This window comes from Bubalus kerabau, chromosome 18 (assembly GCF_029407905.1).
Source record: "Bubalus kerabau isolate K-KA32 ecotype Philippines breed swamp buffalo chromosome 18, PCC_UOA_SB_1v2, whole genome shotgun sequence".
Taxonomy (NCBI): domain Eukaryota; kingdom Metazoa; phylum Chordata; class Mammalia; order Artiodactyla; family Bovidae; genus Bubalus; species Bubalus kerabau.
The window spans coordinates 43,106,478-43,127,681 of NC_073641.1; the positions used below are offsets into that span (position 1 = coordinate 43,106,478).

The following is a 21,204-nucleotide window of genomic DNA, read 5'->3' on the forward strand; positions in this document are numbered from 1 at the left end:
CTGATGTAGTTGCTGTTTCTCCCAGCAGTCTTGATTACAGCTTCTGCTTCATGGAGCCCAGCATTTTGCATGATGTACTCGGCATAGAAGTTAAATAAGCAGGGTAACAGTATACAAACTTGATGTACTCCTTTCCCAATTTTGAACCAGTCTGTTGTTCCATGTCTGGTTCTAACTGTGGCTTCCTAGTCTGCAGACAGGTTTCTTGGGAGACAGGTACGGTGGTCTGGTATTCCCATGTCTTTAAGAATTTAGCACAGTTTATTGTGATCCACACAGTCAAAGACTTTAACATAGTCAATGAAGCAGCAGTAGATACTTTTCTGAAATTCTCTTGCTTTCCCTGTGATTCAGCGAATGTTGGCAATTTGATCTCTGGTTTCTCTGCCTTTTCTCAATCCAGCTTATACATCTGCAAGTTCTTGGTTCACATGCTACTGAAGTCTAGCTTAAAGAATTTTGAGCATTACCTTGCATGTGAAATGAGTGCAGTTGTGTGGTGGTTTGAACATCTTTAGCTGAAGGTAAACAGTTCAGGAATATGAAACATTTATTTTTTACTCTTTAATATCAATAATATCCTAAATGCTCTCCCCTCAAGAGAAATACCATTCCTATTTTATGTCTGATTATTTCTTAAGCTTTCTTACCCATGTTGATTTCCTATGTTTGTTTCATAATTTGTTTTTTAGTTTGTTGAACTTTAAAACTGACTGAAACTGATTAGATTTAATTTATTCACAAAGGATATTATCATCTAAATAAAAGCTTCTGCTCTCCTGGTTGTTTGGTAAATGAAAATCTCATTTCACAGATTATTTTTGTGGCATAGGATGTGGGTTTTTATTTTATGTCCTGGTTTATTTAAGATTGGTGGGGGGCAGCACATGACTTGTGGGATTTTAGTTTCCAACCAGGGATTGAACTGGGGCCATTGGCAGTGAGAGTTCAGAGTCCTAACCACTGGACTACCAGGGAGTTCCCTATTTAAGAAACAACTTAAAGACAGTTGTGCGTGTGTACTCAGTTGTGTCCGACTTTATGCGACCTCATGGACTGTAGCCCACCAGGCTCCTCTGTCCTTGGGATTTGCCAGGCAAGAATACTGGAGTGGTTTGCCATTTTCTTCTCCATAAAGATGGTTAAGTCTTAAATTTTATATAGAGGTATAACTTACCTTTTATTCTAAGACTCGAGACTAGGCAAAAACCTTGATTTGAACTGTTTCAACTTAAGACTAATTTTACATAAACTAATTTGAACTTGGCCTGAATTCTTAAAAATTGTTTAGACTTAGCTACTTGATATTTCATTGAGTTAGTGTAGTCCAGTGTGGTCATCTGTGTCATGTAAAAGACCGTTTGTCTAAAGGTATTTGAAATTGAAAAAGAATTTCCTAGATGGATCTAAGATAACAGATCAGAGAATCTTTATTCTTTTTTTTTTTTTAATTTTATTTTATTTTTAAACCTCAAACACTGTATTAGTTTTGCCAAACATCAAAACGAATCCGCCACAGAATCTTTATTCTTAACTGCTGTCAGCTGCCCTAGCCCTTGACTACCTGGGAACTGAGAGTGGATCATCATCCTTCATGATGCTTTGGTGGAGGCTGTGGTTCCAGTCCAGATGATGGTTAGGGACCTGGTTGTACAGAGCAAGTTAGATTAGTTAACCTTAAGAATGTAAATATATGGTAATTGCTAAATGCACTGGCATCTTTTTTATATGGCTGCTGGGAAGGGTGACTATAAAATTTATTGTTCAAATTGGAACATAGGAGAGTGAGAATACTATTAATAAATATGTGGGGCAATAGGCATAAACCAGAACACAAGGTCATCCGTCCCCAAGCTGTGTGGACTTCTAAAGATCAGAGGCAGTATACATCAAATTGCCTTGGAATAGGAATACTTGATATTCCTATTCTACTCCAACTTTTGCTTTTTGTCCTATAGGACACATTTTGGGGAGCATGAAACATGAACAGATGCTCGATGAAGAGCAGTGAGATGAATGGAAACAGTATAGGAATTCAAGACTCTGGATTTTTATGTAGCCATATAGCCTGTATGTGCGAAATCTTACCAGTAAATGTTAAATACAAGTTCCACAGAACTGGTGCATTTATATTTTAAACATGATTCTTTTTCTCGGTTCTAGGAATTTTGAAGAGGTATACGTTACTGGAATTTTTCTTAACAATGTGGAATTATCCATAGAAAATGTCAATGCCCATCTAATTTCCCACTATTGGCAGTTTAAACTTCCTTTTTCCTGTCTTATAATTGGCATATATGTAGAAAATGTTAGCTAATTTTTAGTGTCAAAATGTGGAAAACCTCATCCAAATAGAAATTATAAGAGTTTCTTTGGACTCTGTTCTAAGTTTTTGTTTTTTTTTCTTTTTCATATTGGGCTGAAATCTGCCACCCTTCCATCCATTGGTTCTAGTTCTGTTCTCTGGAGCAGCATGGAGTAAGTCTCTTCTATTAGAAGGCAGCTATCATATCTTCCAAGGTCACCTTTTCTAGACTGAATGTCCCCAGGTCCTCTACTTTTTATGTAAAATAATACCCATATTTATAAACTTCATACTGATTCCTTTTGAATACATTCTAATTGTCAGTGTCTTCCATAACACAGTTAAAATATGATGGCCCCAGATTTTAATTCTATGCTATATTTTTTTGGTATTGTGCATACCAGTGAAGAATATCCTGTACTGTAACCCATGAATCAGGCACACTAGTTTATTAGTGCAGCTTCAGCTATGTCAGGCATTTTTTTCTTAGCTGTACTTAACTTTTGACTCGTATTAAAACGTATGGTCAACTAAAACCTGTCAGCTAAATAACTGTTGGGGCTATCCTTTTTTTTTAAGAAGGCATTTCTGCCTTGGTAATAGAGCTTTAGCAGGTGTGATTGTGAATGTATTACTTAACAGAGAACCTAAAACAACAAAAATGTTTTTATATGCTAACATCTGTGGGCCTTGTTTTATGTGACATAGGCTCTCAAATTAAAAATTAAAGTAAATGTTATTTTAAGAACTTTACCTGAAGATTCATTTAATTTAGAGTTTTGGAAAAGGGTTTTGTCTCTTTGAGGTCTACATGGTTATGATTGCAAAGCATCTGACTTAGGTCTCCTTTTGCAGCATGTGCTACATTTTTAAGAGAGAAATGTGTATAATGATTTCTGCCTATAACCTGGAAAATGTATCTAATATAACAGATACTGCATTGTAAAATCTGTACTCTAGAGAAGGATTTCTCAACCTCAGCACTGTTGGCATTCTTTGGATAATTCTTTGTTGTGGATAGCTGTCCTTTATAGAATATATAACAGCATTACTGACCTCTACCCACTAAATACAAGTAGCACACATCACCACCTTCTCCTCTGCAGTTTGATCATCAAAAATATCTCCAGACATGACCAGGTATCTCCAGGAGGGCATAGTCTCCCCTAGTTGAGAACCACTGCCTTAGAGCATCAGAAGTATTTCTTAAGTCATGTCAGTAACAGTTTCTACCTTAAATGTTTTCCTTAATTGGAGCTAGAATACAGTATTTTAAAACTATAGAACATAATAAAGAACTTTACATACAGCAGATACTTTTTTAAGCTCCTAATTTGATCAGTTTTTCTTCCTAATACTGCTTCTTATCTCAGTTTGTCCTCCCTGCTTTGTGATAATGATCTTTTGATCTGAAACAATAAGTGTGACTATCTTAATTTATTCAGATTAAGGGATGAAAATTACACAACAATAACAAATAGGATATTTGATTAGGTGGTTTATTAAGTTCATACCTGTTCTTTTGTAGTCCATGATTAAATTACTGGGAAATGTGCTTTTAAGTTGATTGAATTCCTAGATTTTAAAAATTAAATTGTATTTTGTTTATTCTTCTACTCCACAATATAGCCAGCAGCCAGCTTCGGGTGTAGCCTACTCTCATCCAACCACCGTTGCTAGCTACACTGTCCATCAGGCTCCAGTAGCTGCTCACACAGTTACTGCTGCCTATGCACCAGCAGCCGCCACAGTTGCAGTTGCCAGGCCTGCTCCAGTAGCTGTTGCAGCTGCTGCAACAGCTGCTGCTTATGGAGGTTACCCCACTGCACACACAGCGACTGACTATGGTTATACACAGAGGCAACAAGAAGCACCTCCACCACCACCCCCAGCTACTACACAGAACTACCAGGTAAGAAAGCTTCTGCTTTCATTAGCCTTAACATACAGGTTCAGTGACATCAGTGTTTAATGTAATGTCCAAGCCAATACTTTTCAAACTTGAGTCTTGCAAAATATACCTCTAATGATAGAGAAAAGTGAGTGTGTATTCCTAGGTAATCTGGGAGCATACTCCAGGGATTAAGCTTCCTTGCAGTGAGTTTTATATTAATAATCTCCCAGTCCATTTCACTTCACTCTCTATATATGTTTGGTTTAATTTAAAAAAAAATTAATTACTGGCTAAATATTTTAATCTTATAACAAGTTTTTGAGAAAAATTAAGATATATAAGGTCTTCTGCCCCTTGTTGGTACTGTGGAATTATTTATCCACTTGGGACACCCCTATGTCTATTTTGAGAACCATGAGCTTCAGCTATGTGGGACAAACAAATTACATAGTGTCAGGACTTCCCTGGCAGTGCGGTGGTTACCTGCCAGTCCCTGGCACTTCCACTGCACGGAGCATGGGTTCAGCCTCTGGTGTGGGAACCCACATGCTGGAATGCCATTAAACAAAGCAAATTACATAATGTCTTCCTGAAACACTGTGGAAAGTCTATTGCCTATATGTACTTCTTCCCCTCGAGATACTGTTTCTTTATCTATAACAGAAATTGATCCTGCCCTTAAGTCATCTAATTGCTTCTTGTTAGGTTTATGGGAACATAAAGCTCTTAATTCTCTTTATAAAAATATGGTCTCTTATGTCTAGTATGGCACTTAATTACTACTCACTTATTTAATAAATTTGGTCCTAATTCTTTTAACCCATTTTTTTGTTTGTTTACTTTTAAGATCCGGTTTTTAAACTTTGGAGCTTCTGATTTTTTAATATTCTTTCTAAAATAGAGAGATTTATTTTGTTATCTAAGAAATTGACATATGGATCAGCATTATTAGCATTTGCTATTAATATTTAGCAGATTTCTAAACTCAGAATTACTTTGACGTGTGATTGTTTTCCTTATGTCCAAAGACGGAATATAATACATTTTATTATTTTTAATAGGGTGTATGAAGCCCGTAATTTTCTGGGTCCTGCCTGCTTCTTCAGTCTTTCTACCTGTGTGCCTCCCAAGCCCTCCTCACTATATACAGTGCTAGAATTCACCAGCTCACCTTGATCTTCATTGCTTTGGAGATTTGTAAATAATATTCCTTTCCCTTAGAACCTCTGTTTACCTTCCCTCCACCTGGAAGCTCTTACTCATCATTATGTTAATAAACAGTGGTAAATAAGGATGAACAAAAAGAAAGCTGAAACAAGTCACAAAGCTTAGAACATCCAGGTGTTCTTTACTCTGGAATCCATCTTTAAGGCAGATCCACCATGCAATTTTTAAATAAAATTAATTTTTAAATAATGTTTATTTTTAAATGTTTTGATGATTTTTTTCAATTGTAAAAGTTAAGCATGCTGCCTCAAATGATTTTGACCTTATTTGATGAAGTCCCAAATGAATCCCCTTTGTATTGAATTTGAATCTTCTGTTTATATTCATACATATTTAGGTTTCTGTTTTCCTTTATTAGATTTTTAATGTGGCAAAGATGAGGTTTTTTCCCTCTGCCACTTCACTGATAGCAAGATTTCATTCTCTTTCTTTAGGATTCGTACTCATATGTAAGATCCACAGCTCCTGCTGTAGCTTATGATAGTAAGCAGTACTACCAACAACCAACAGCAACTGCTGCTGCTGTAGCTGCCGCCGCCCAGCCTCAGCCTTCCGTTGCTGAGACCTACTATCAGACAGGTGAGTTTATTAACATACCACCCTTTCATTGTACACTGTTGAAACATATTATTCAAGGTATTATTTAATGAAGATAGGCTTTTGAATCCATCTAAACTTGTTGTGTTATATTACCTTGAGAGGCAGGTTCTAGTCATGTTCTCTTTCTGTATAAAAATGCCTTTGAGTCCCAAAGAGAGAAGGCCCCGGAGGCAGTTCATAATCATGTTCTTCTCTCTTGGAAGTGTATTTCATGTCTGATCTTCAGCTTACAGTTCTTTTTCTGCTGAAATAAGCTGTACAAAAGAAGTTGTGGCAGTAACTTCTGGCTGCCTGCTTTTTGCCCAGAAATGCCCAGACACACCTTCCTTTGTAATTAGTGGAGGCCCTGATGGTGGTTTCTATTTTGTGGACCCATATTTTTAATTCACCTTTCTCTGATCTGTAATGACAGTTGGTATTGTTATCAGCCACTGATAGTACAATATATATTAATGGTTTGAATGCAGGAACTGTTTTGTTTGCAAAGAAGCCTACATATCTATAGTCTTTAAAAGATGGATTTTTTTTCATAGAAATTTAACTGAGCACCTTTAAGACCAAAGCTCTCCAAGTTCTGAAAAGTTAGTCAGTTCAGTTGCTCAGTTGTGTGCAACTCTTTATGACCCCATGGACTGCAGCATGCCAGGCCTCCCTGTCCATCACCAACTGCCAGAGCCTGCTCAAACTCATGTCCATCGAGTCAGTGATGCCATCCAGACATCTCATCCTCTGTCATCCCCTTCTCCCGCCTTCAATCTTTCCCAGCATCAGGGTCTTTTCCAAGGAGTCAGTTCTTCACATCAGGTGGCTAGAGTATTGGAGCTTCATCATCAGTCCTTCCAATGAATATTCAGGACTGATTTCCTTTAGTATTGACTGGTTTGATCTCCTTGTAGTCCAAGGGACTCTCAAGAGACTTCTCCAACACCACAGTTCAAAAGCATCAATTCTTCGGCACTCAGCTTTCTTTATAGTCCAACTCGCACATCCATACAAGACGACTAGAAAAACCATAGCTTTGACTAGGTGGACCTTTGCCAGCAAAGTAATGACTCTGCTTTTTAATATGCTATGTTGGTCATAGCTTTTCATCCAAGGAGCGAGCATCTTTTAATTTCATGGCTGCAGTCACCATCTGTAGTGATTTTGGAGCCCAAGAAAATAAAGTCTGTCACTGTTTCCATTGTTTCCCCATCTATTTGCCATAAAATGATGGGACTGGATGCCATAATCTTAGTTTTTTTAATGTCGAGTTTTAAGCCAGCTTTTTCACTCTGCTTTTTCGCTTTCATCCAGAGGCTCTTTTAGTTCTTCACTTTCTGCCATAAGGGTGGTATCATCTGCATATCTGAGTTTATTGATTTTTCTCCCGGCAATCTTGATTCCAGCTTCATGCAGCCCATCATCTCACATGACATACTCTGCATATAAGTTAAATAAACAGAGTGACAGTACAGCTTGAATAGGCGACTCGTATTTTTAAAGGACCATGAGAGTGTGGGTAGAGCCTTGAATTAGAAAAGAGTAGAATTGGTTTCTAGCCCTAGTGTTACCATTATCATGGGCAAGTGATTGCTTACCTCATTTCATCTCTTCTCTTATTTGTGAACGGGGTGGTTGACTTAGCTCTTTCTAGGCTACTTTTAGATCTAAGATTGATTCTATGAGTCCCTTAGAAAGTGGGTTAAAAGTGTTTTGAATTATAATGATCCTGACTTTTCTTAAGTCTCCTTTCTAATGATTTGTGGGTACAATGAGCTTTAATAAACTTCCTGATTAATTACCAAGGTTTGATGGATTATGCTGAAGAGTACTGAATTAATATTGAGTCAGATTACCATGGTATAGTCTAAAATCTGACATGACCATGTGACTTTTGTAAATTATTTAGCTCTTGCACATCAGGGTTTTCTTGTAAAATGTTGTACTCATCTGTATGTCATGTGGATCAGATTTCATACTATGTGTAGAAAAAGTTTTATAAACTGTTAAGTGCTGTTTATTTAAAGTACATTTACTTAAAAGCATAAATGAGTTTGGTCCCTGATATATTTGGGCCTTTCTCAGAAAATTACATTTGTATGCTTTAGTGATCCTTAATAAGGGATTAATTATTAATTTAGTGATGATAAGTCTCATAAGATTCTTAAGGTATTCAAGTGTGTGTGTGTGCACTTAGTCATATCCAACTCTTTGTGACCCCATTGACTGTAGCCCACCCACCAGGTTCCTCTGTCCGTGGGATTTTCCAGGCAAGAATACTGGAGTGGGTTGCCATTTCCTACTCCAGGGGATCTTCCCTACCCACAGATCAAACTTGAGTCTCCTGCATCAATAGGCAGATTCTTTTAACATTGCACCCTGGGTATACATTGGTTTTAATGGGTTCAAAGACAGCAGAAAGTTCAGGCGAGACTTTAATGACAGCCGTTTAAGAACAGCTGCACTCGAGCTATTGACATTTGAAGAATTAAATAAGTAGCTCCTTGTGGGTTGTAATTAGCTTGAAGTTCACTATGGACAAATCAGTAAAATTCTTTTAAATGGTGTTTGAACAAGTTCCATATAATCAAGCATTGAAAATTTTACTGTGACTTAAACTATACTTTGAGGCACTCTCTGTTTTGTTCCCAGTATTAAGCATAACTCTCAAGTATACTGACTAGCCCAAATACACACACACACATTCTTTCCTTAAAACTTTATTTGTTAATGACATGGTTTAAGTAGTGCTGATATTTCAGTTAGTGGCAAATCTTGACAAAATGTCATTTTGGAAATATGTAGAAAGCATCTGGGGAAGAACAGTAATTTATATAGATGTTGTATTTTATGAAGTTGGTAATAAGAATTTTACTTCTTTTATCAAGGAGAAATTGCTAGCATAAAATTTCCAGTTAATGATGTTTATGTTTGTTTTTTCTAGGATATTGGTACAGTAACTAAGGTTCACTTTTCTAATTTTCTTATGTCTCTTTCCCAATTTAGCCCCTAAAGCAGGTTATAGCCAAGGTGCAACTCAGTATACACAAGCCCAGCAAACTCGACAAGTGACAGCCATAAAACCAGCCACACCAAGTCCAGCTACCACTACTTTCTCCATTTATCCTGTATCCTCCACCGTACAGCCAGTAGCAGCTGCAGCTACTGTGGTGCCATCCTATACCCAGAGTGCTACTTATAGTACCACGGCAGTTACTTATTCTGGTAAGACTGATGAAGTGTGTTTAAATGAGGAAGCGAATTAGACTCACTAAGAAACTATCTTGGTTTTCTGTGGGATGATCTTACTCCCAGTAAAGCAAGAATTGAATTAATTGATAGGTGTTAATACAAATATTTGTACATATGTGACAGATGAACCTACTCTTAATATGTTTTTTTTTTTCTTAATGCCAGGAAATTTTAGCAGAATGTAAAAATGCCCTCTGGGCTTTTAAAACCTTGGGCCTAGCATTGCAGTTAGAGAAAATAACATCTAGTATTCTACAGGGTCATTTCCTGTCTGACTTTTCCAAATGAATTTGAAAGTTCAAGGTTAACTTCAGGAAGTACCACTGACAGATTATTTACATTGTTTTTTCAGCTTGCAAGGAGTTATATCTTCATATTTACCATCAGGAATAAGTAATTTGAAAATATTGGGGGCCTTTATAAACATCCATAGATGATGGTTATGTAACACATCTCTTGGAAGAACAGAGTAGATTTATTTTATTTAGTAATCATATATTTTTCCTGGCCGAGAATAATCACTAAAACCTTGCTGTGCCCACTGTTCTTCCTAATTTTCCACTGAGGTACTTTGTAGTATTGGAGTGCTTAAAGTCACACATGGCTTTTTTGAAGACACTTAGTGTTGTACTAATGTATAGTTTGTTGTTGGTTTTGCATTTTACTTATTCCTTAGTACGCTGTCTAGTTCCATGGAGGATTTAAGGTGGCATAGGTAATTTCATTTTTCATCTCTTGATGTTTTTTGGTAGTTGAGGTGTTAGAAGTAGCTGCTGAATTTTTAAACTTATTTTTTTTTTCTCAAAGATTATTTTTAATCTCTTACTCTATGTCGAACTCTGTGCATGGTGTTAGGGATACAAAGTAGGCATGATATGTTTGGGATCAAGAGTTCATTGTGGCAGAAATACAGGATACACAGGATAACAGGAAATTGAGGCTGGAAATGTCAGTGTGGAAAGCCTTGTATGGTCTGCTGTGTTGTCTTGTCTTTATCTTGTGGGCAGACAGAATGCCAAAGAGAGCTCAAGAAAGGGAGCAATGGGGACAGATTTGTAAATTAATTAAGACAGCCGTTTGGAAATGAACTGACATAAGGAGATATTATTATTCTTTGATTTGTTACTCATGATACAACTTTTCTGCCTTTCTCTGGTTAACTGGTTATAACTGTAAATGGAGCTATTTCAGTGAAATCTATTTGGACACTTAAGGAAAAAAACCCACATCAGCTTTAATAAATAAGGAATGTGATAGTATCCATTCCTATTCCTTGTTTTTCCCTTTCATCTATTCTTCCCTTTTTCTCTCTGCCTCTCTCAGCCTTTGTCTTTCTCAGTTGCTTGAATATACCTTACACAGCATGAAGATAATTATTTCTGTTTACTGCTTTAGTATGTAAGTAATATATCATTTTAAAACTCAAAGCTATGGATTTAAAAAGGAGGAAAAATTAAATTACTAGGCATCTATCCCTAGACACTAATTACCATTAACTTTTTAGTGCATGTCTTTCTGTACTTTTTTCCATGGGATTATGCATATATAAACATCATGGTTTCTTTATAAAGGGTGAATTTTGTCTTATATGTACTACAGTGTAAACTGCTTTCCTTGTTGTGAATGCCCTAAGTATAGAGATACACCATTCCCTGGTTCATGTTTTTTCCCCAATTTTAGAAAATTTTCCTTCTGCAGAAAATTGAAAAAAAAAAAAAAAAAACACCAGACAACAAGTGCCCATACAACATTTACGTAGGTTCACCAAATATTATTTTGTTACATTTGCTTAACTCTCCTCTATTTAAACACATTTTCAAACGATTTAGTAATGTTTCCTTGTTTTCTAAGTTGCCAGTGACATGGTGCCTTGCCTGGAATTCTTCCACATGTATTTCCTAAGAATAGGAGCATTCTTTTATATAACAAAATGCAGATCAGAAATTGGACATGGATATTATCAAATAAATTTTCCTCAGTTGTCCACAAATGTCTTTTATGGCTAGACTTTCTCTATAGTTGATGTATTTGTACTTTGTCTTAAATTCAGGGTCCAGTCAAGGATTATAGATTGTATTTGGTTGTTAGTTTCATTTTCCTTTGATGTAGAATTACCCCTGGGGCTTCCCTGGTGGCTTAACAGTAAAGAATCCACCTGCAATGCAAGAGACTCAGGTTCAGTCCCTGAGTTGGAAAGATTCCCTGGAGAAGTAAATGGCAACCCACTCCAGTATACATGTCTAGGAGATCCCATGGACAGAGGAGCTGGGGGGTGCTGCAGTCCACAGGATCACAAGAATTGGGCATGACTTAGCGACTAAACCACCACCACAGAATAACTTCTATTTTTATATTATCTTTCATGACCTTGATTTTTTTTTTTTAATTTATATTATTTATTTACTGTTTGGTTGCGTCAGATCTTAGTTGCGGCGTACCAGGCCTTCGTTGTGGCAAGCAAGTATCTCTATGCTTGCCACAGACTCCAGAGAGTACAGGCTCAGGCTCAGTACAAGCATGGGCTCCGGAGAGTACAGGCTCAGTAGTTGTGGTGTGCAGGCCCCGTGGCATGTGAGATCTTAGTTCCAGGAACAGGGATTGAACCGTGTCCCCTGCATTGGAAGGTGTATTCTTAACCATTGGACCACCAGGAAGATCCCAGCCTTGATGTGTTTGAAGAGTTCAGACAAGTTGTCTTGTAGACTATCCCACAATCTGGATTTATCTGATTTCTTTATGTTTAGATTCTGGCAGTTTTTTAGTCAGTAAAACTACCTATGTCAGCATTTCATTTCAGCACATCAGGTACATGTAATAAAGTGAAAGTCGCTCTTTCATGTCTGACCCTTTACAATCCCATGGACTGTACAGTCCATGGAATTCTCCAGGCCAGAATACTGGAGTAGGTAGCCTTTCCCTTTTCCAGGGGATCTTCCCAACCCAGGGATGAACCCAGGTCTCCCACATTGCAGGCAGATTCTTTAATAGCTGAGCCATAAGGGACGCTTAGGAGTAGTGGTATGGGTACCCTATCCCTTATCCAGTGGAACTTCCCAACCCAGGAATCAAACCGTAGTCTCCTGCATTGCAGCCAACTGAGCTATCATAGAAGCCAGCCATGTAATAAATAATGTCAGTTTATTCCTTATTAATGGTGTCAGTATTATCACTGATTGTAGTGGTGACTACCAGATCTTTCTTTTTTAAAGATATCTTTTTCCATTTTGTAATGAACCAAGTTATCTATGGGCCTATTAGCCCAGCTATCTTTCTAAGGTGTTACATCCTTTGAAAATCAGTAACTGAATCAAACTCTCCATTGGTGAATGAAAAATCCTTTTACCAAGAATCAGTGTGAAATGAGTTGGATTCTTAGGAATTCTTCCCTGAAGAAGAGTCCTGTCACCTCTTCTTTTTTTTAGTGTTACTATAGGCTTCTTTTTTATTCAGTTTAGTGTAATCCATTGCTTTCATTTTTCTTTTTGAGGCACACAGTGTCCCAAATTTGGATAGTAAAGGATCCTTTTCAAACCAATTCTGAGTCTTTTGAACTTGGCATCATTAGTCTTTGAGCATTTCTTTCTTTTCTGGCACAGTAAGACGTTACTCTGCCTGATTCACCATTGCGTCCCTAATATCCAGCATAGCACTTGACATAGGGTAGGAGATAAAATCTCTGAGGAATTAAAAAAAATATTTTAAAAATTCAGTATCTAGGCTTCCCACACTCAAGCTCTATAACAAAAACATCAAGAGGTAAGTAAGAACTGAAATGGCCCTTACCTCCTTATAACCTATGCAGAACAAGACAGAGTATTAAGGAATAAATAAAAATGCAAAACAACAATAAACTTTGAGCCTTTCCTGCCATAGACTCACAATTAGCCATTTCACAAAGGAACCTTGGTTTCTTGTATGGCAATGGTATTTAGAAACCAAGATCTACGCTTAGAAAAACATAGTTTTTAATGACTAACACTGTTTTATTGTATGCCTGTGCTACATTTTAAAGTTTTTGTTGGGAACGTTTAGTTTAAGGAAAAGCTTGAAACAGCACTGGGTAAAATAATAATTTTATGTACAGATTTGTGTGTTTGCCAATTGTTTTCCTCATATAAATTCCTAGATTTGTAACTGTTACATCAAAGTGTATACACATTTTAAAGAACATATGATACACAATGTGAAATTGCCATCCAAAGAGATCATTATTAGGGCTTCTGAATTCTGTGTCTGCAATTTTATATCTGCTACAGCTTAGGTCAGCTATTCTTTTTATCTCTTACTGAAAATGAATTCTAGTGTTGGTACCTACTAAATGATGGGTTGTGATAAAATGTATTTACTGCTGAGGTGGTAGTCTTTGTTTCTGATACTGTACCTTTAAAAATTATATTCTAACTGTTCTAATTATGCAACTTCTTATTTGATAAATATTAATAATAGGGTGCTTTTTAGGTGAAATTGTTTTAGCTTTTCAGAATTGAGCTTTTACTTAATTTAGAGGCATAACATTATATTTATTTTCCCATAATGCTTTATGAGAAATGTATGTGTGTTTGCTAGTAGTTATAGGAAATTTAAAGGCGATCCCTTAGCAGAGTTCCAGAACCTTCAGCATACCTTTCAGTTTATGCTTTGGTTTTTTTAAAAACGCTAAATAGTAAGCTATAATTAAGCTTACCTTTTATTAGTTTTAGACTACATGTGTGCAAATGAAGGAGGTTATTTTATAAATATTATGCTTAGTGATTTTTTGTTGTTTAAATAATACAAAGGACCTTAAAAGCTGGTCAGTTCAGTCGCTCAGTCGTATCCGACTCTTTGCATCCCCATGAACCTCAGCATGCCAGACCTCCCTGTCCATCACCAACTGCCAGAGTCTACCCAAATCCATGTCCATTGAGTCGGTGATGCCATGCAACCGTCTCATCCTCCGTCGTCCCCTTCTCCTCCTGCCCTCAATCTTTCCCAGCATCAGGGTCTTTTCAAATGAGTCAGCTCTCTGCATCAGGTGGCCAAAGTATTGGAGTTTCAGCTTCAACATCAGTCCCTCCAATGAACACCCAGGACTGATCTCCTTCAGGATGGACTGGTTGGATCTCCTTGCAGTCCAAGGGACTCTCAAGAGTCTTCTCCAACACCACAGTTCAAAACCATCAATTCTTTGGCGCTCAGCTTTCTTTATAGTCCAACTCTCACATCCATACATGACTACTGGAAAAACCATAGCCTTGACTAGACAGACCTTTGTTGACAAAGTAATGTCTCTGCTTTTGAATATGCTATCTAGGTTGGTCGTAACTTTCCTTCCAAGGAGTAAGCATCTTTTAATTTCATGGCTGCAATCACCATCTGCAGTGATTTTGGAGCCCCTGAAAATAAAGTCAGCCACTGTTTCCCCATCTATTTCCCATGAAGTGATGGGACTGGATGCCATGATCTTCATTTTCTGAATGTTGAGCTTTAAGCCAACTTTTTCACTTTCCTCTTTCACTTTCATCAAGAGGCTCTTTAGCTCTTCTTCACTTTCTGCCATAAGGGTGGTGTCATCTGCATATCTGAGGTTATTGATATTTCTCCCAGCAATCTTGATTCCAGCTTGTGCTTCTTCCAGCTCAGCATTTCTCATGATGTACTCTGCATATAAGTTAAATAAGCAGGGTGATGATATACAGCCTTGACATACTCCTTTTACTATTTAGAACCAATCTGTTGTTCCATGTCCAGTTCTAACTGTTGCTTCCTGACCTGCATACAGGTTTCTCAAGAGGCAGATCAGGTGGTCTGGTATTCCCATCTCTTTCAGAATTTTCCACAGTTTATTGTGATCCACACAGTCAAAGGCTTTGGCATAGTCAGTAAAGCAGAAATAGATGTTTTTCTGGAACTCTCTTGCCTTTTCCATGATCCAGAGGATGTTGGCAATTTGATCTCTGGTTCCTCTGCCTTTTCTAAAATCAGCTTGAACATCTGAAAGTTCACAGTTCACGTATTGCTGAAGCCTGGTTTGGAGAATTTTGTGCATTACTTTACTAGCGTGTGAGATGAATGCAATTGTGTGGTAGTTTGGACATTCTTTGGCATTGCCTTTCTTTGGGATTGGAATGAAAACTGACCTTTTCCAGTCCTGTGGCCACTGCTGAGTTTTCCAAATTTGCTGACATATTGAGTGCAGCACTTTTACAGCATCATCTTTTAGGATTTGAAATAGCTCAACTGGAATTCATCAGCTCCACTAGCTTTGTTCGTAGTGATGCTTTCTAAGGCCCACTTGACTTCACATTCTAGGATGTCTGGCTCTAGGTGAGTGTGAGTGATCACACCATCATGATTATGTGAGTCGTGAAGATCTTTTTTGTACAGTTCTTCTGTGTATTCTTGTCACCTGTTCTTAATATCTTCTGCTTCTGTTAGATCCATACCATTTCTGTCCTTTATTGAGCCATCTTTGCATGAAATGTTCCCTTGGTATCTCTGATTTTCTTGAAGAGGTCTCTAGTCTTGCCCATTCTATTGTTTTCCTCTATTTCTTTGCACGGATCACTGAGGAAGGCTTTCTTATCTCTCCTTGCTAATCTTTGGAACTCTATGTTCAAATGAGTGTATCTTTTCTTTTCTCCTTTGCTTTTCACTTCTCTTCTTTTCACAGCTATTTGTAAGGCCTCAGATAGCCATTTTGCTTTTTTTGCATTTCTTTTTCTTGGGGATAGTCTTGATTCCTGTCTCTTGTACAATGTCATGAACCTCCATCCGGCACTCTTATCAGGTATAGTCCCTTAAATCTATTTCTCACTTCCACTGTACAGTCATAAGGGATTTGATTTAGGTCATACCTAAATGGTCTAGTGACATTAGTGAGTGGTCTAGTTTTCCTCACTTTCTTCAATTTAAGTCTGAATTTTGGCAATAAGGAGTTCATGATCTGAGCCACAGCCTCAGTTTTCTCATCTATAAAGTACATATAGTAATATGTACCTGTAGTTCTGTTCTGAGATATCACTGTGTCTGGAACACTGCCTCTTGTAGTATGGATTCTCAGTTTTCAAAAAACCTAGGGAATTCCCTGATAGTCCAGTGATTAGTACCTGACTGCTTCATTGGTATAGGCCCAGGTTCAGTCCCCAATCAGAGAACTAAGATCCTGCAAACCATGCAGCATGGCCAGAAAAAAACCCAGAGCCTAGAAGTTCTGATCATCCAGTATTGTAGGATGCTGCTGGTCTTATTCACCTTTTTATTTTCTTGATACATAATTCATGAAGCTGCATTTTTAAGTAGCATGTTTACAGTTCTTGCACACAACTAGTCATTTGGAAATTTTCTATTAATAAAAATTTCAGAATCTTATGATTCTGATTTCCCATGCATCTTAACCTTCACCTTTCCAATTCATGTTTTCTTCCCTGTGTAAAATATATTAAAGTGAGTGGGTCTTAAATCTTTACTTCTTAGTATAGCAGTTTGCATTTGAGATATCAAAAAGTTCAGTTTTAAGTAGTTCTTCTATGCTGTCATAGCAACTAGGAATCTCTCTCTTGAGCCTTAACTTTTGACCTACTCATTTCCTCTTCAGGGGAAAGGATGACAATTAGGGAATCCAGCAGATTTCCAGGGATCTTAGTTTAAGGAACAGTAAGTTTTCCAGTTTTAACACAGGGTTATAAATAAAATCAGCAACTTTGTCACATGTAAAGCTTTTATAGATTTTTAAATCTATAAATCCCTGCACATAAACAACTTGTATATATTATATATGTAGCTAGCTTAATGTGCTTATTCATCAAAGACTTTGAACAATGGAAGGATAGAATTGATATATTTAACCAGAAAATTCAGTGCTTTTTCACCTTTTGGAAGATGAGAACCAATGTCTTTGGTTCTTTATTTCAAATCTTGTCTTTTTTTGTCCTGATACTCATCAGAACTCCGATTCCATATTACAGACTTTTGCCAAGCTTTAGTCACCTTACCTCTCCAAACCAGTTTCTATCAGCTCCTTACTTTTATTGACTGTACAACCCCTTCAGTCAGTCACTGGGATTCAAAATCTTGGTGTCCTCTTTGTGTAATTTCCTCTTTCATATCTTTTATCCTCTAAACCACCAAGCACGTATAGTCTTAGTTTCATGACTTTGTTTTTTTTCCTTTCTGTATTCTAGTTCAGACTTTTCCTCAAACCCAGCACTTTCTTAATTGTATTCAGGGGGATTCTGCTTGGGGAAAATACTGTATAACAGTTCCATAACCACGTAAGTTTATCAGACATTCTATCACAGCCTTCCGGCAGTACTATAAGCCTTCTTGAAAGCAGTGACCAAATCTTATCCTAACACCTGGCATGTATTGTGTAAATACTTGGTTGACTTACATTAAAAGAAGGATAAGTAACATTTTTCTTAGGTTTTGTGAGATACAATTTATTTGTAAATACACACATGTAAACCTATCTTTTTAAGCAGAATTTATTGGGATTAAATTCCCATCATCTTTCTTGGCCTTTTACAGGTATGTAACATAATCTTTGTTTGATTTTATTTGTAAGGTACATCTTATTCAGGTTATGAAGCAGCAGTGTATTCAGCTGCATCCTCCTACTACCAACAGCAGCAGCAGCAACAGAAGCAGGCAGCGGCGGCGGCGGCGGCGGCTGCTGCAACAGCTGCCTGGACAGGGACCACCTTTACTAAAAAAGCACCATTCCAAAATAAACAACTGAAACCAAAACAGCCTCCCAAACCACCCCAGATTCACTATTGTGATGTCTGTAAGATCAGCTGTGCTGGACCACAGGTATGTATGTTGTATGCTTCACCATAAATCTTCAGTGGTTGTCCTTGATAGTTAAGTATGATTGATCATTATAATTCTTATGCCTACAAAGAAAGTTTACTTTTTTCTTTCCTGCTAGCTTTTAGTTAACATGTACATATTTCATCAAATGGCCATTTTTTCTAAAGGTTTTTGTATTGACATACAAGAATTCTAAGAAAAATACAGTAAAAATAATTATGAATGTTATTAAAAAGTGGAAAAATTGAGCTTTTCTTTAGGAAGGATATATTGCTCTTTAAATAAAATTTTTAATTTAGCTTAAAAGTTTTATATTCAGATTAGTTGGGATTTGGGAGTAAGATTGTATTTTTATTTCTTTTTTGGCATTTATGACTTATTTTTTAAGCCTTTTATGCAAAATTCTTGAACTTAAGACAATTGGATATTGATTTTCTTAGTTCTTCAAGGTCCATATTGAGTGTATGAGTAGAATTTTGTAGTCGAAGAAAGGATGACCATAGAGATAGTTAAGTTTTATACACTAACGAGATGAGAAGAAAAGACTTTGTCAGATATAAAGAGCAGAAGTTGCCTTTCTCTAGTATTAAAAATCCTTAAGCTATTTTAATAATCTATAATTTTAGGATAACATTTTTCATGAGACTGACTTTTGTATATGCTTTATAGAATGTTACTTGTTTCTATATACTTATTTCCTCCATGAGGCTGTAGGGACTTTGGGAATAAGAAAGCTGAAGGAAAGTGTCTTTTTCAAAAATATCAGCCAAAGAAGCATGCAGAACCTTTATTCCTTTATTCTGTTTTTTTTGTTGTTGTTTTTTGTTATTGTTTTCTTGCTGTTGCTAAACATGAAATAAGTGATTTAGGGAAGAATCTGTTTATAAAGTCTAGTGAGTTCAACTCCCTTCCCAACTTTATTTGTTAATACTTTCTTTAAGAGTGTCTAGTGTTTATCTAAAAATTTGGTAAGCATTTTGGCAGACAAAAGGCATAGTATTTGAAAAGATCAGATTTTGAGTCTTCAGTGGTTTCTTCCAGTTACATCATCTATCACCCTTTCCCAACCTGTGTACATTCTTTTAAATTTACTAGATCAGTTCTGTCTGCTTTTCGGTATAGAATTTGGGAGTTATTTTCAATTGTCAGCATTCTCTGAGTTACACCAAATTAGAGACTAGTTTAATATATGTGGCTGTTAAGATAAGACCTTTTTTTTCCTATTTTAAGTTTGATAGAAAACAGTTTCATTGTGATAACATGCTCGGGGGAGAGGAGACATGGGGAATGTTTGCAGCAACCCAGCACTAAACATGAAAGGGAACAAGAATATTGGCTTTAGTATTGAGGAGTGTATCCTACTCAGTAATGACTGTTTAGGGTGAATGACGATGTGGTGGCAATTACAAATGTTAAGAGACTTGACTATGTGGTAACATATAAAAGGATAGCACATAGCTTTAGGGTGATAAGTTAATAGCATTTAGAATCAGCATATATATGCAAGGCTGACCATTGATTTGGGGGAGCTGGAGGGTTACACAAGAAAACAGGCCAAGAGTACCTCTGTTAAGTCAGAGGCAGTGCCATAAGGGGTTAATGAACCTATGGAGAAAAATACTGTATGAATGAGATGGTGAGTTAGAGACTAGTGTAGATATAAGAAAGGAGACTAAATTGGTTCTAGTATGAGAGGCTGTTGTTTCAGTCCTGTGTGGGGATTTTCTCCCCGGGACTTGGAAACAACGAACCTGAAAGAATGACACTTGGACAGTCTCTTGCAAGGACTGACAAGTTTATTTCTGCAGTTAAGCCTTTTTATAGAAGCAGGAACAAAGAGCTTAGAGTATACGGCCAGGAGAGCGCGTATGGGGTTAAGACATGATCAGTAAACAATATTTCAAGGGCAGCGCGTTCTAAGTGACCCATGTGTTTAGCCCATAACCCGTTTTCTCAAGCAACATCTTTAATGTTTATTATTAAATCTTGGCGCCGAGCATAGCTAAAGGCAGGAGATGTTCTTCAGCCAGCAGCACGCAAAGCTGGGGTACTTCTGGCCCTCCGCCATTTTCCCAAGAACCTTCTCCTACACGGCTGTTTTGCGCTGCGCTTCCCAACAGTCCTGTGTCTGCGACTTAACTTGTGGCCTTGGGCAAGTTGGAGACTAAGTCAATTGTCTGGGCTTTTGTTTCCTCACTTCTGTAATAGGCACTTGTCCCTAAATAATTGAGGTTCACACTGCTTCACGAAGCCACTTTAGACTGTTGCAGATGGTGAGAAGAGAATCAGATGGCTAGGTCTTAGGTCTTCCTCTTTTGTTTGAAAAACAGTAACTTTGCTTACTTGTGCATAAGATTTCATTTTGAGAAAGGATTTTCTTGTTTCAAACTTAGAAAATCATTTTAGATAACCTCTAGAGTCCCATTCAGCTCTGAGATTCTATGCTATGCTCATCATATGTGTGTATAAATTTTTTTTAAATAATATAGGAAATAATAAACTGGCCCAAACTGGCCCCACTCAAGGTCCTTATTGACCTCCTCGCATTTTTATAAAACTGCCTTCCTCAGTCATTGACATTGAAGACAATTTTTAATATATACTTGCACTATTTTGGTGGCTAGTATTACAATAATATTATTTCTCCTTCAAAAGGGATACAATTCTGGCAGTTAATATACTTTTGTTCAGGGTGGAATGGATTCTAACACAAATTGTGAAAATGCATTCTTAAATTTTCTCAGATCCAACTGACTTCTAAGCCAGTTTTATAAGTAAAATCATACCTGTTTATAAAGAGTCTTGTTACCATGTAGTAACATTGTTTTTTCTTCTCATGTGGCAGATAACATTTTTCCTCCCTCCTCATAATCCTATAATTAAATAATTTCTTTTGGAATGATCCCTCTTATTAGTCTCTACCGAACATCATACATTAGCACTAAAAGATTCAAATTCTTTCAAACTGAGAGCAGTTAACTTATATTGATATTTTGGCTATGTGTGAAAGTCCTTTGTTAATTAAAGTGTTAGGTAAGTGTGTTCTTGGTAAACAAGATACAAGAGAGACTATTCGCTCAGTCGTGTCCGACTCTTTGCGACCCCATGGACTGTAGCCCACCAGGCTCCTCCGTCCATGGGATTCTCCAGG

At 37.0% G+C, this 21,204-nt stretch overlaps 1 protein-coding gene across 5 annotated transcripts in view; it reads left to right on the forward strand.

Annotated features, from left to right (window-relative positions):
• Positions 1-21,204, forward strand: part of ZFR (zinc finger RNA binding protein) — an 85,368-nt gene that overhangs the window by 21,839 nt on the left and 42,325 nt on the right. For 2 of the 5 annotated variants that reach the window (XM_055554984.1, XM_055554982.1), the window contains exons 3-7: positions 2,455-2,478; positions 3,935-4,217; positions 5,861-6,005; positions 9,015-9,233; positions 17,806-18,053. In XM_055554984.1, coding sequence (XP_055410959.1) covers positions 2,455-2,478; positions 3,935-4,217; positions 5,861-6,005; positions 9,015-9,233; positions 17,806-18,053 — 919 coding nt within the window. The remainder of the gene's footprint in view (positions 1-2,454; positions 2,479-3,934; positions 4,218-5,860; positions 6,006-9,014; positions 9,234-17,805; positions 18,054-21,204) is intronic. The other 3 variants (XM_055554985.1, XM_055554987.1, XM_055554983.1) reach the window with 2 other exon arrangements.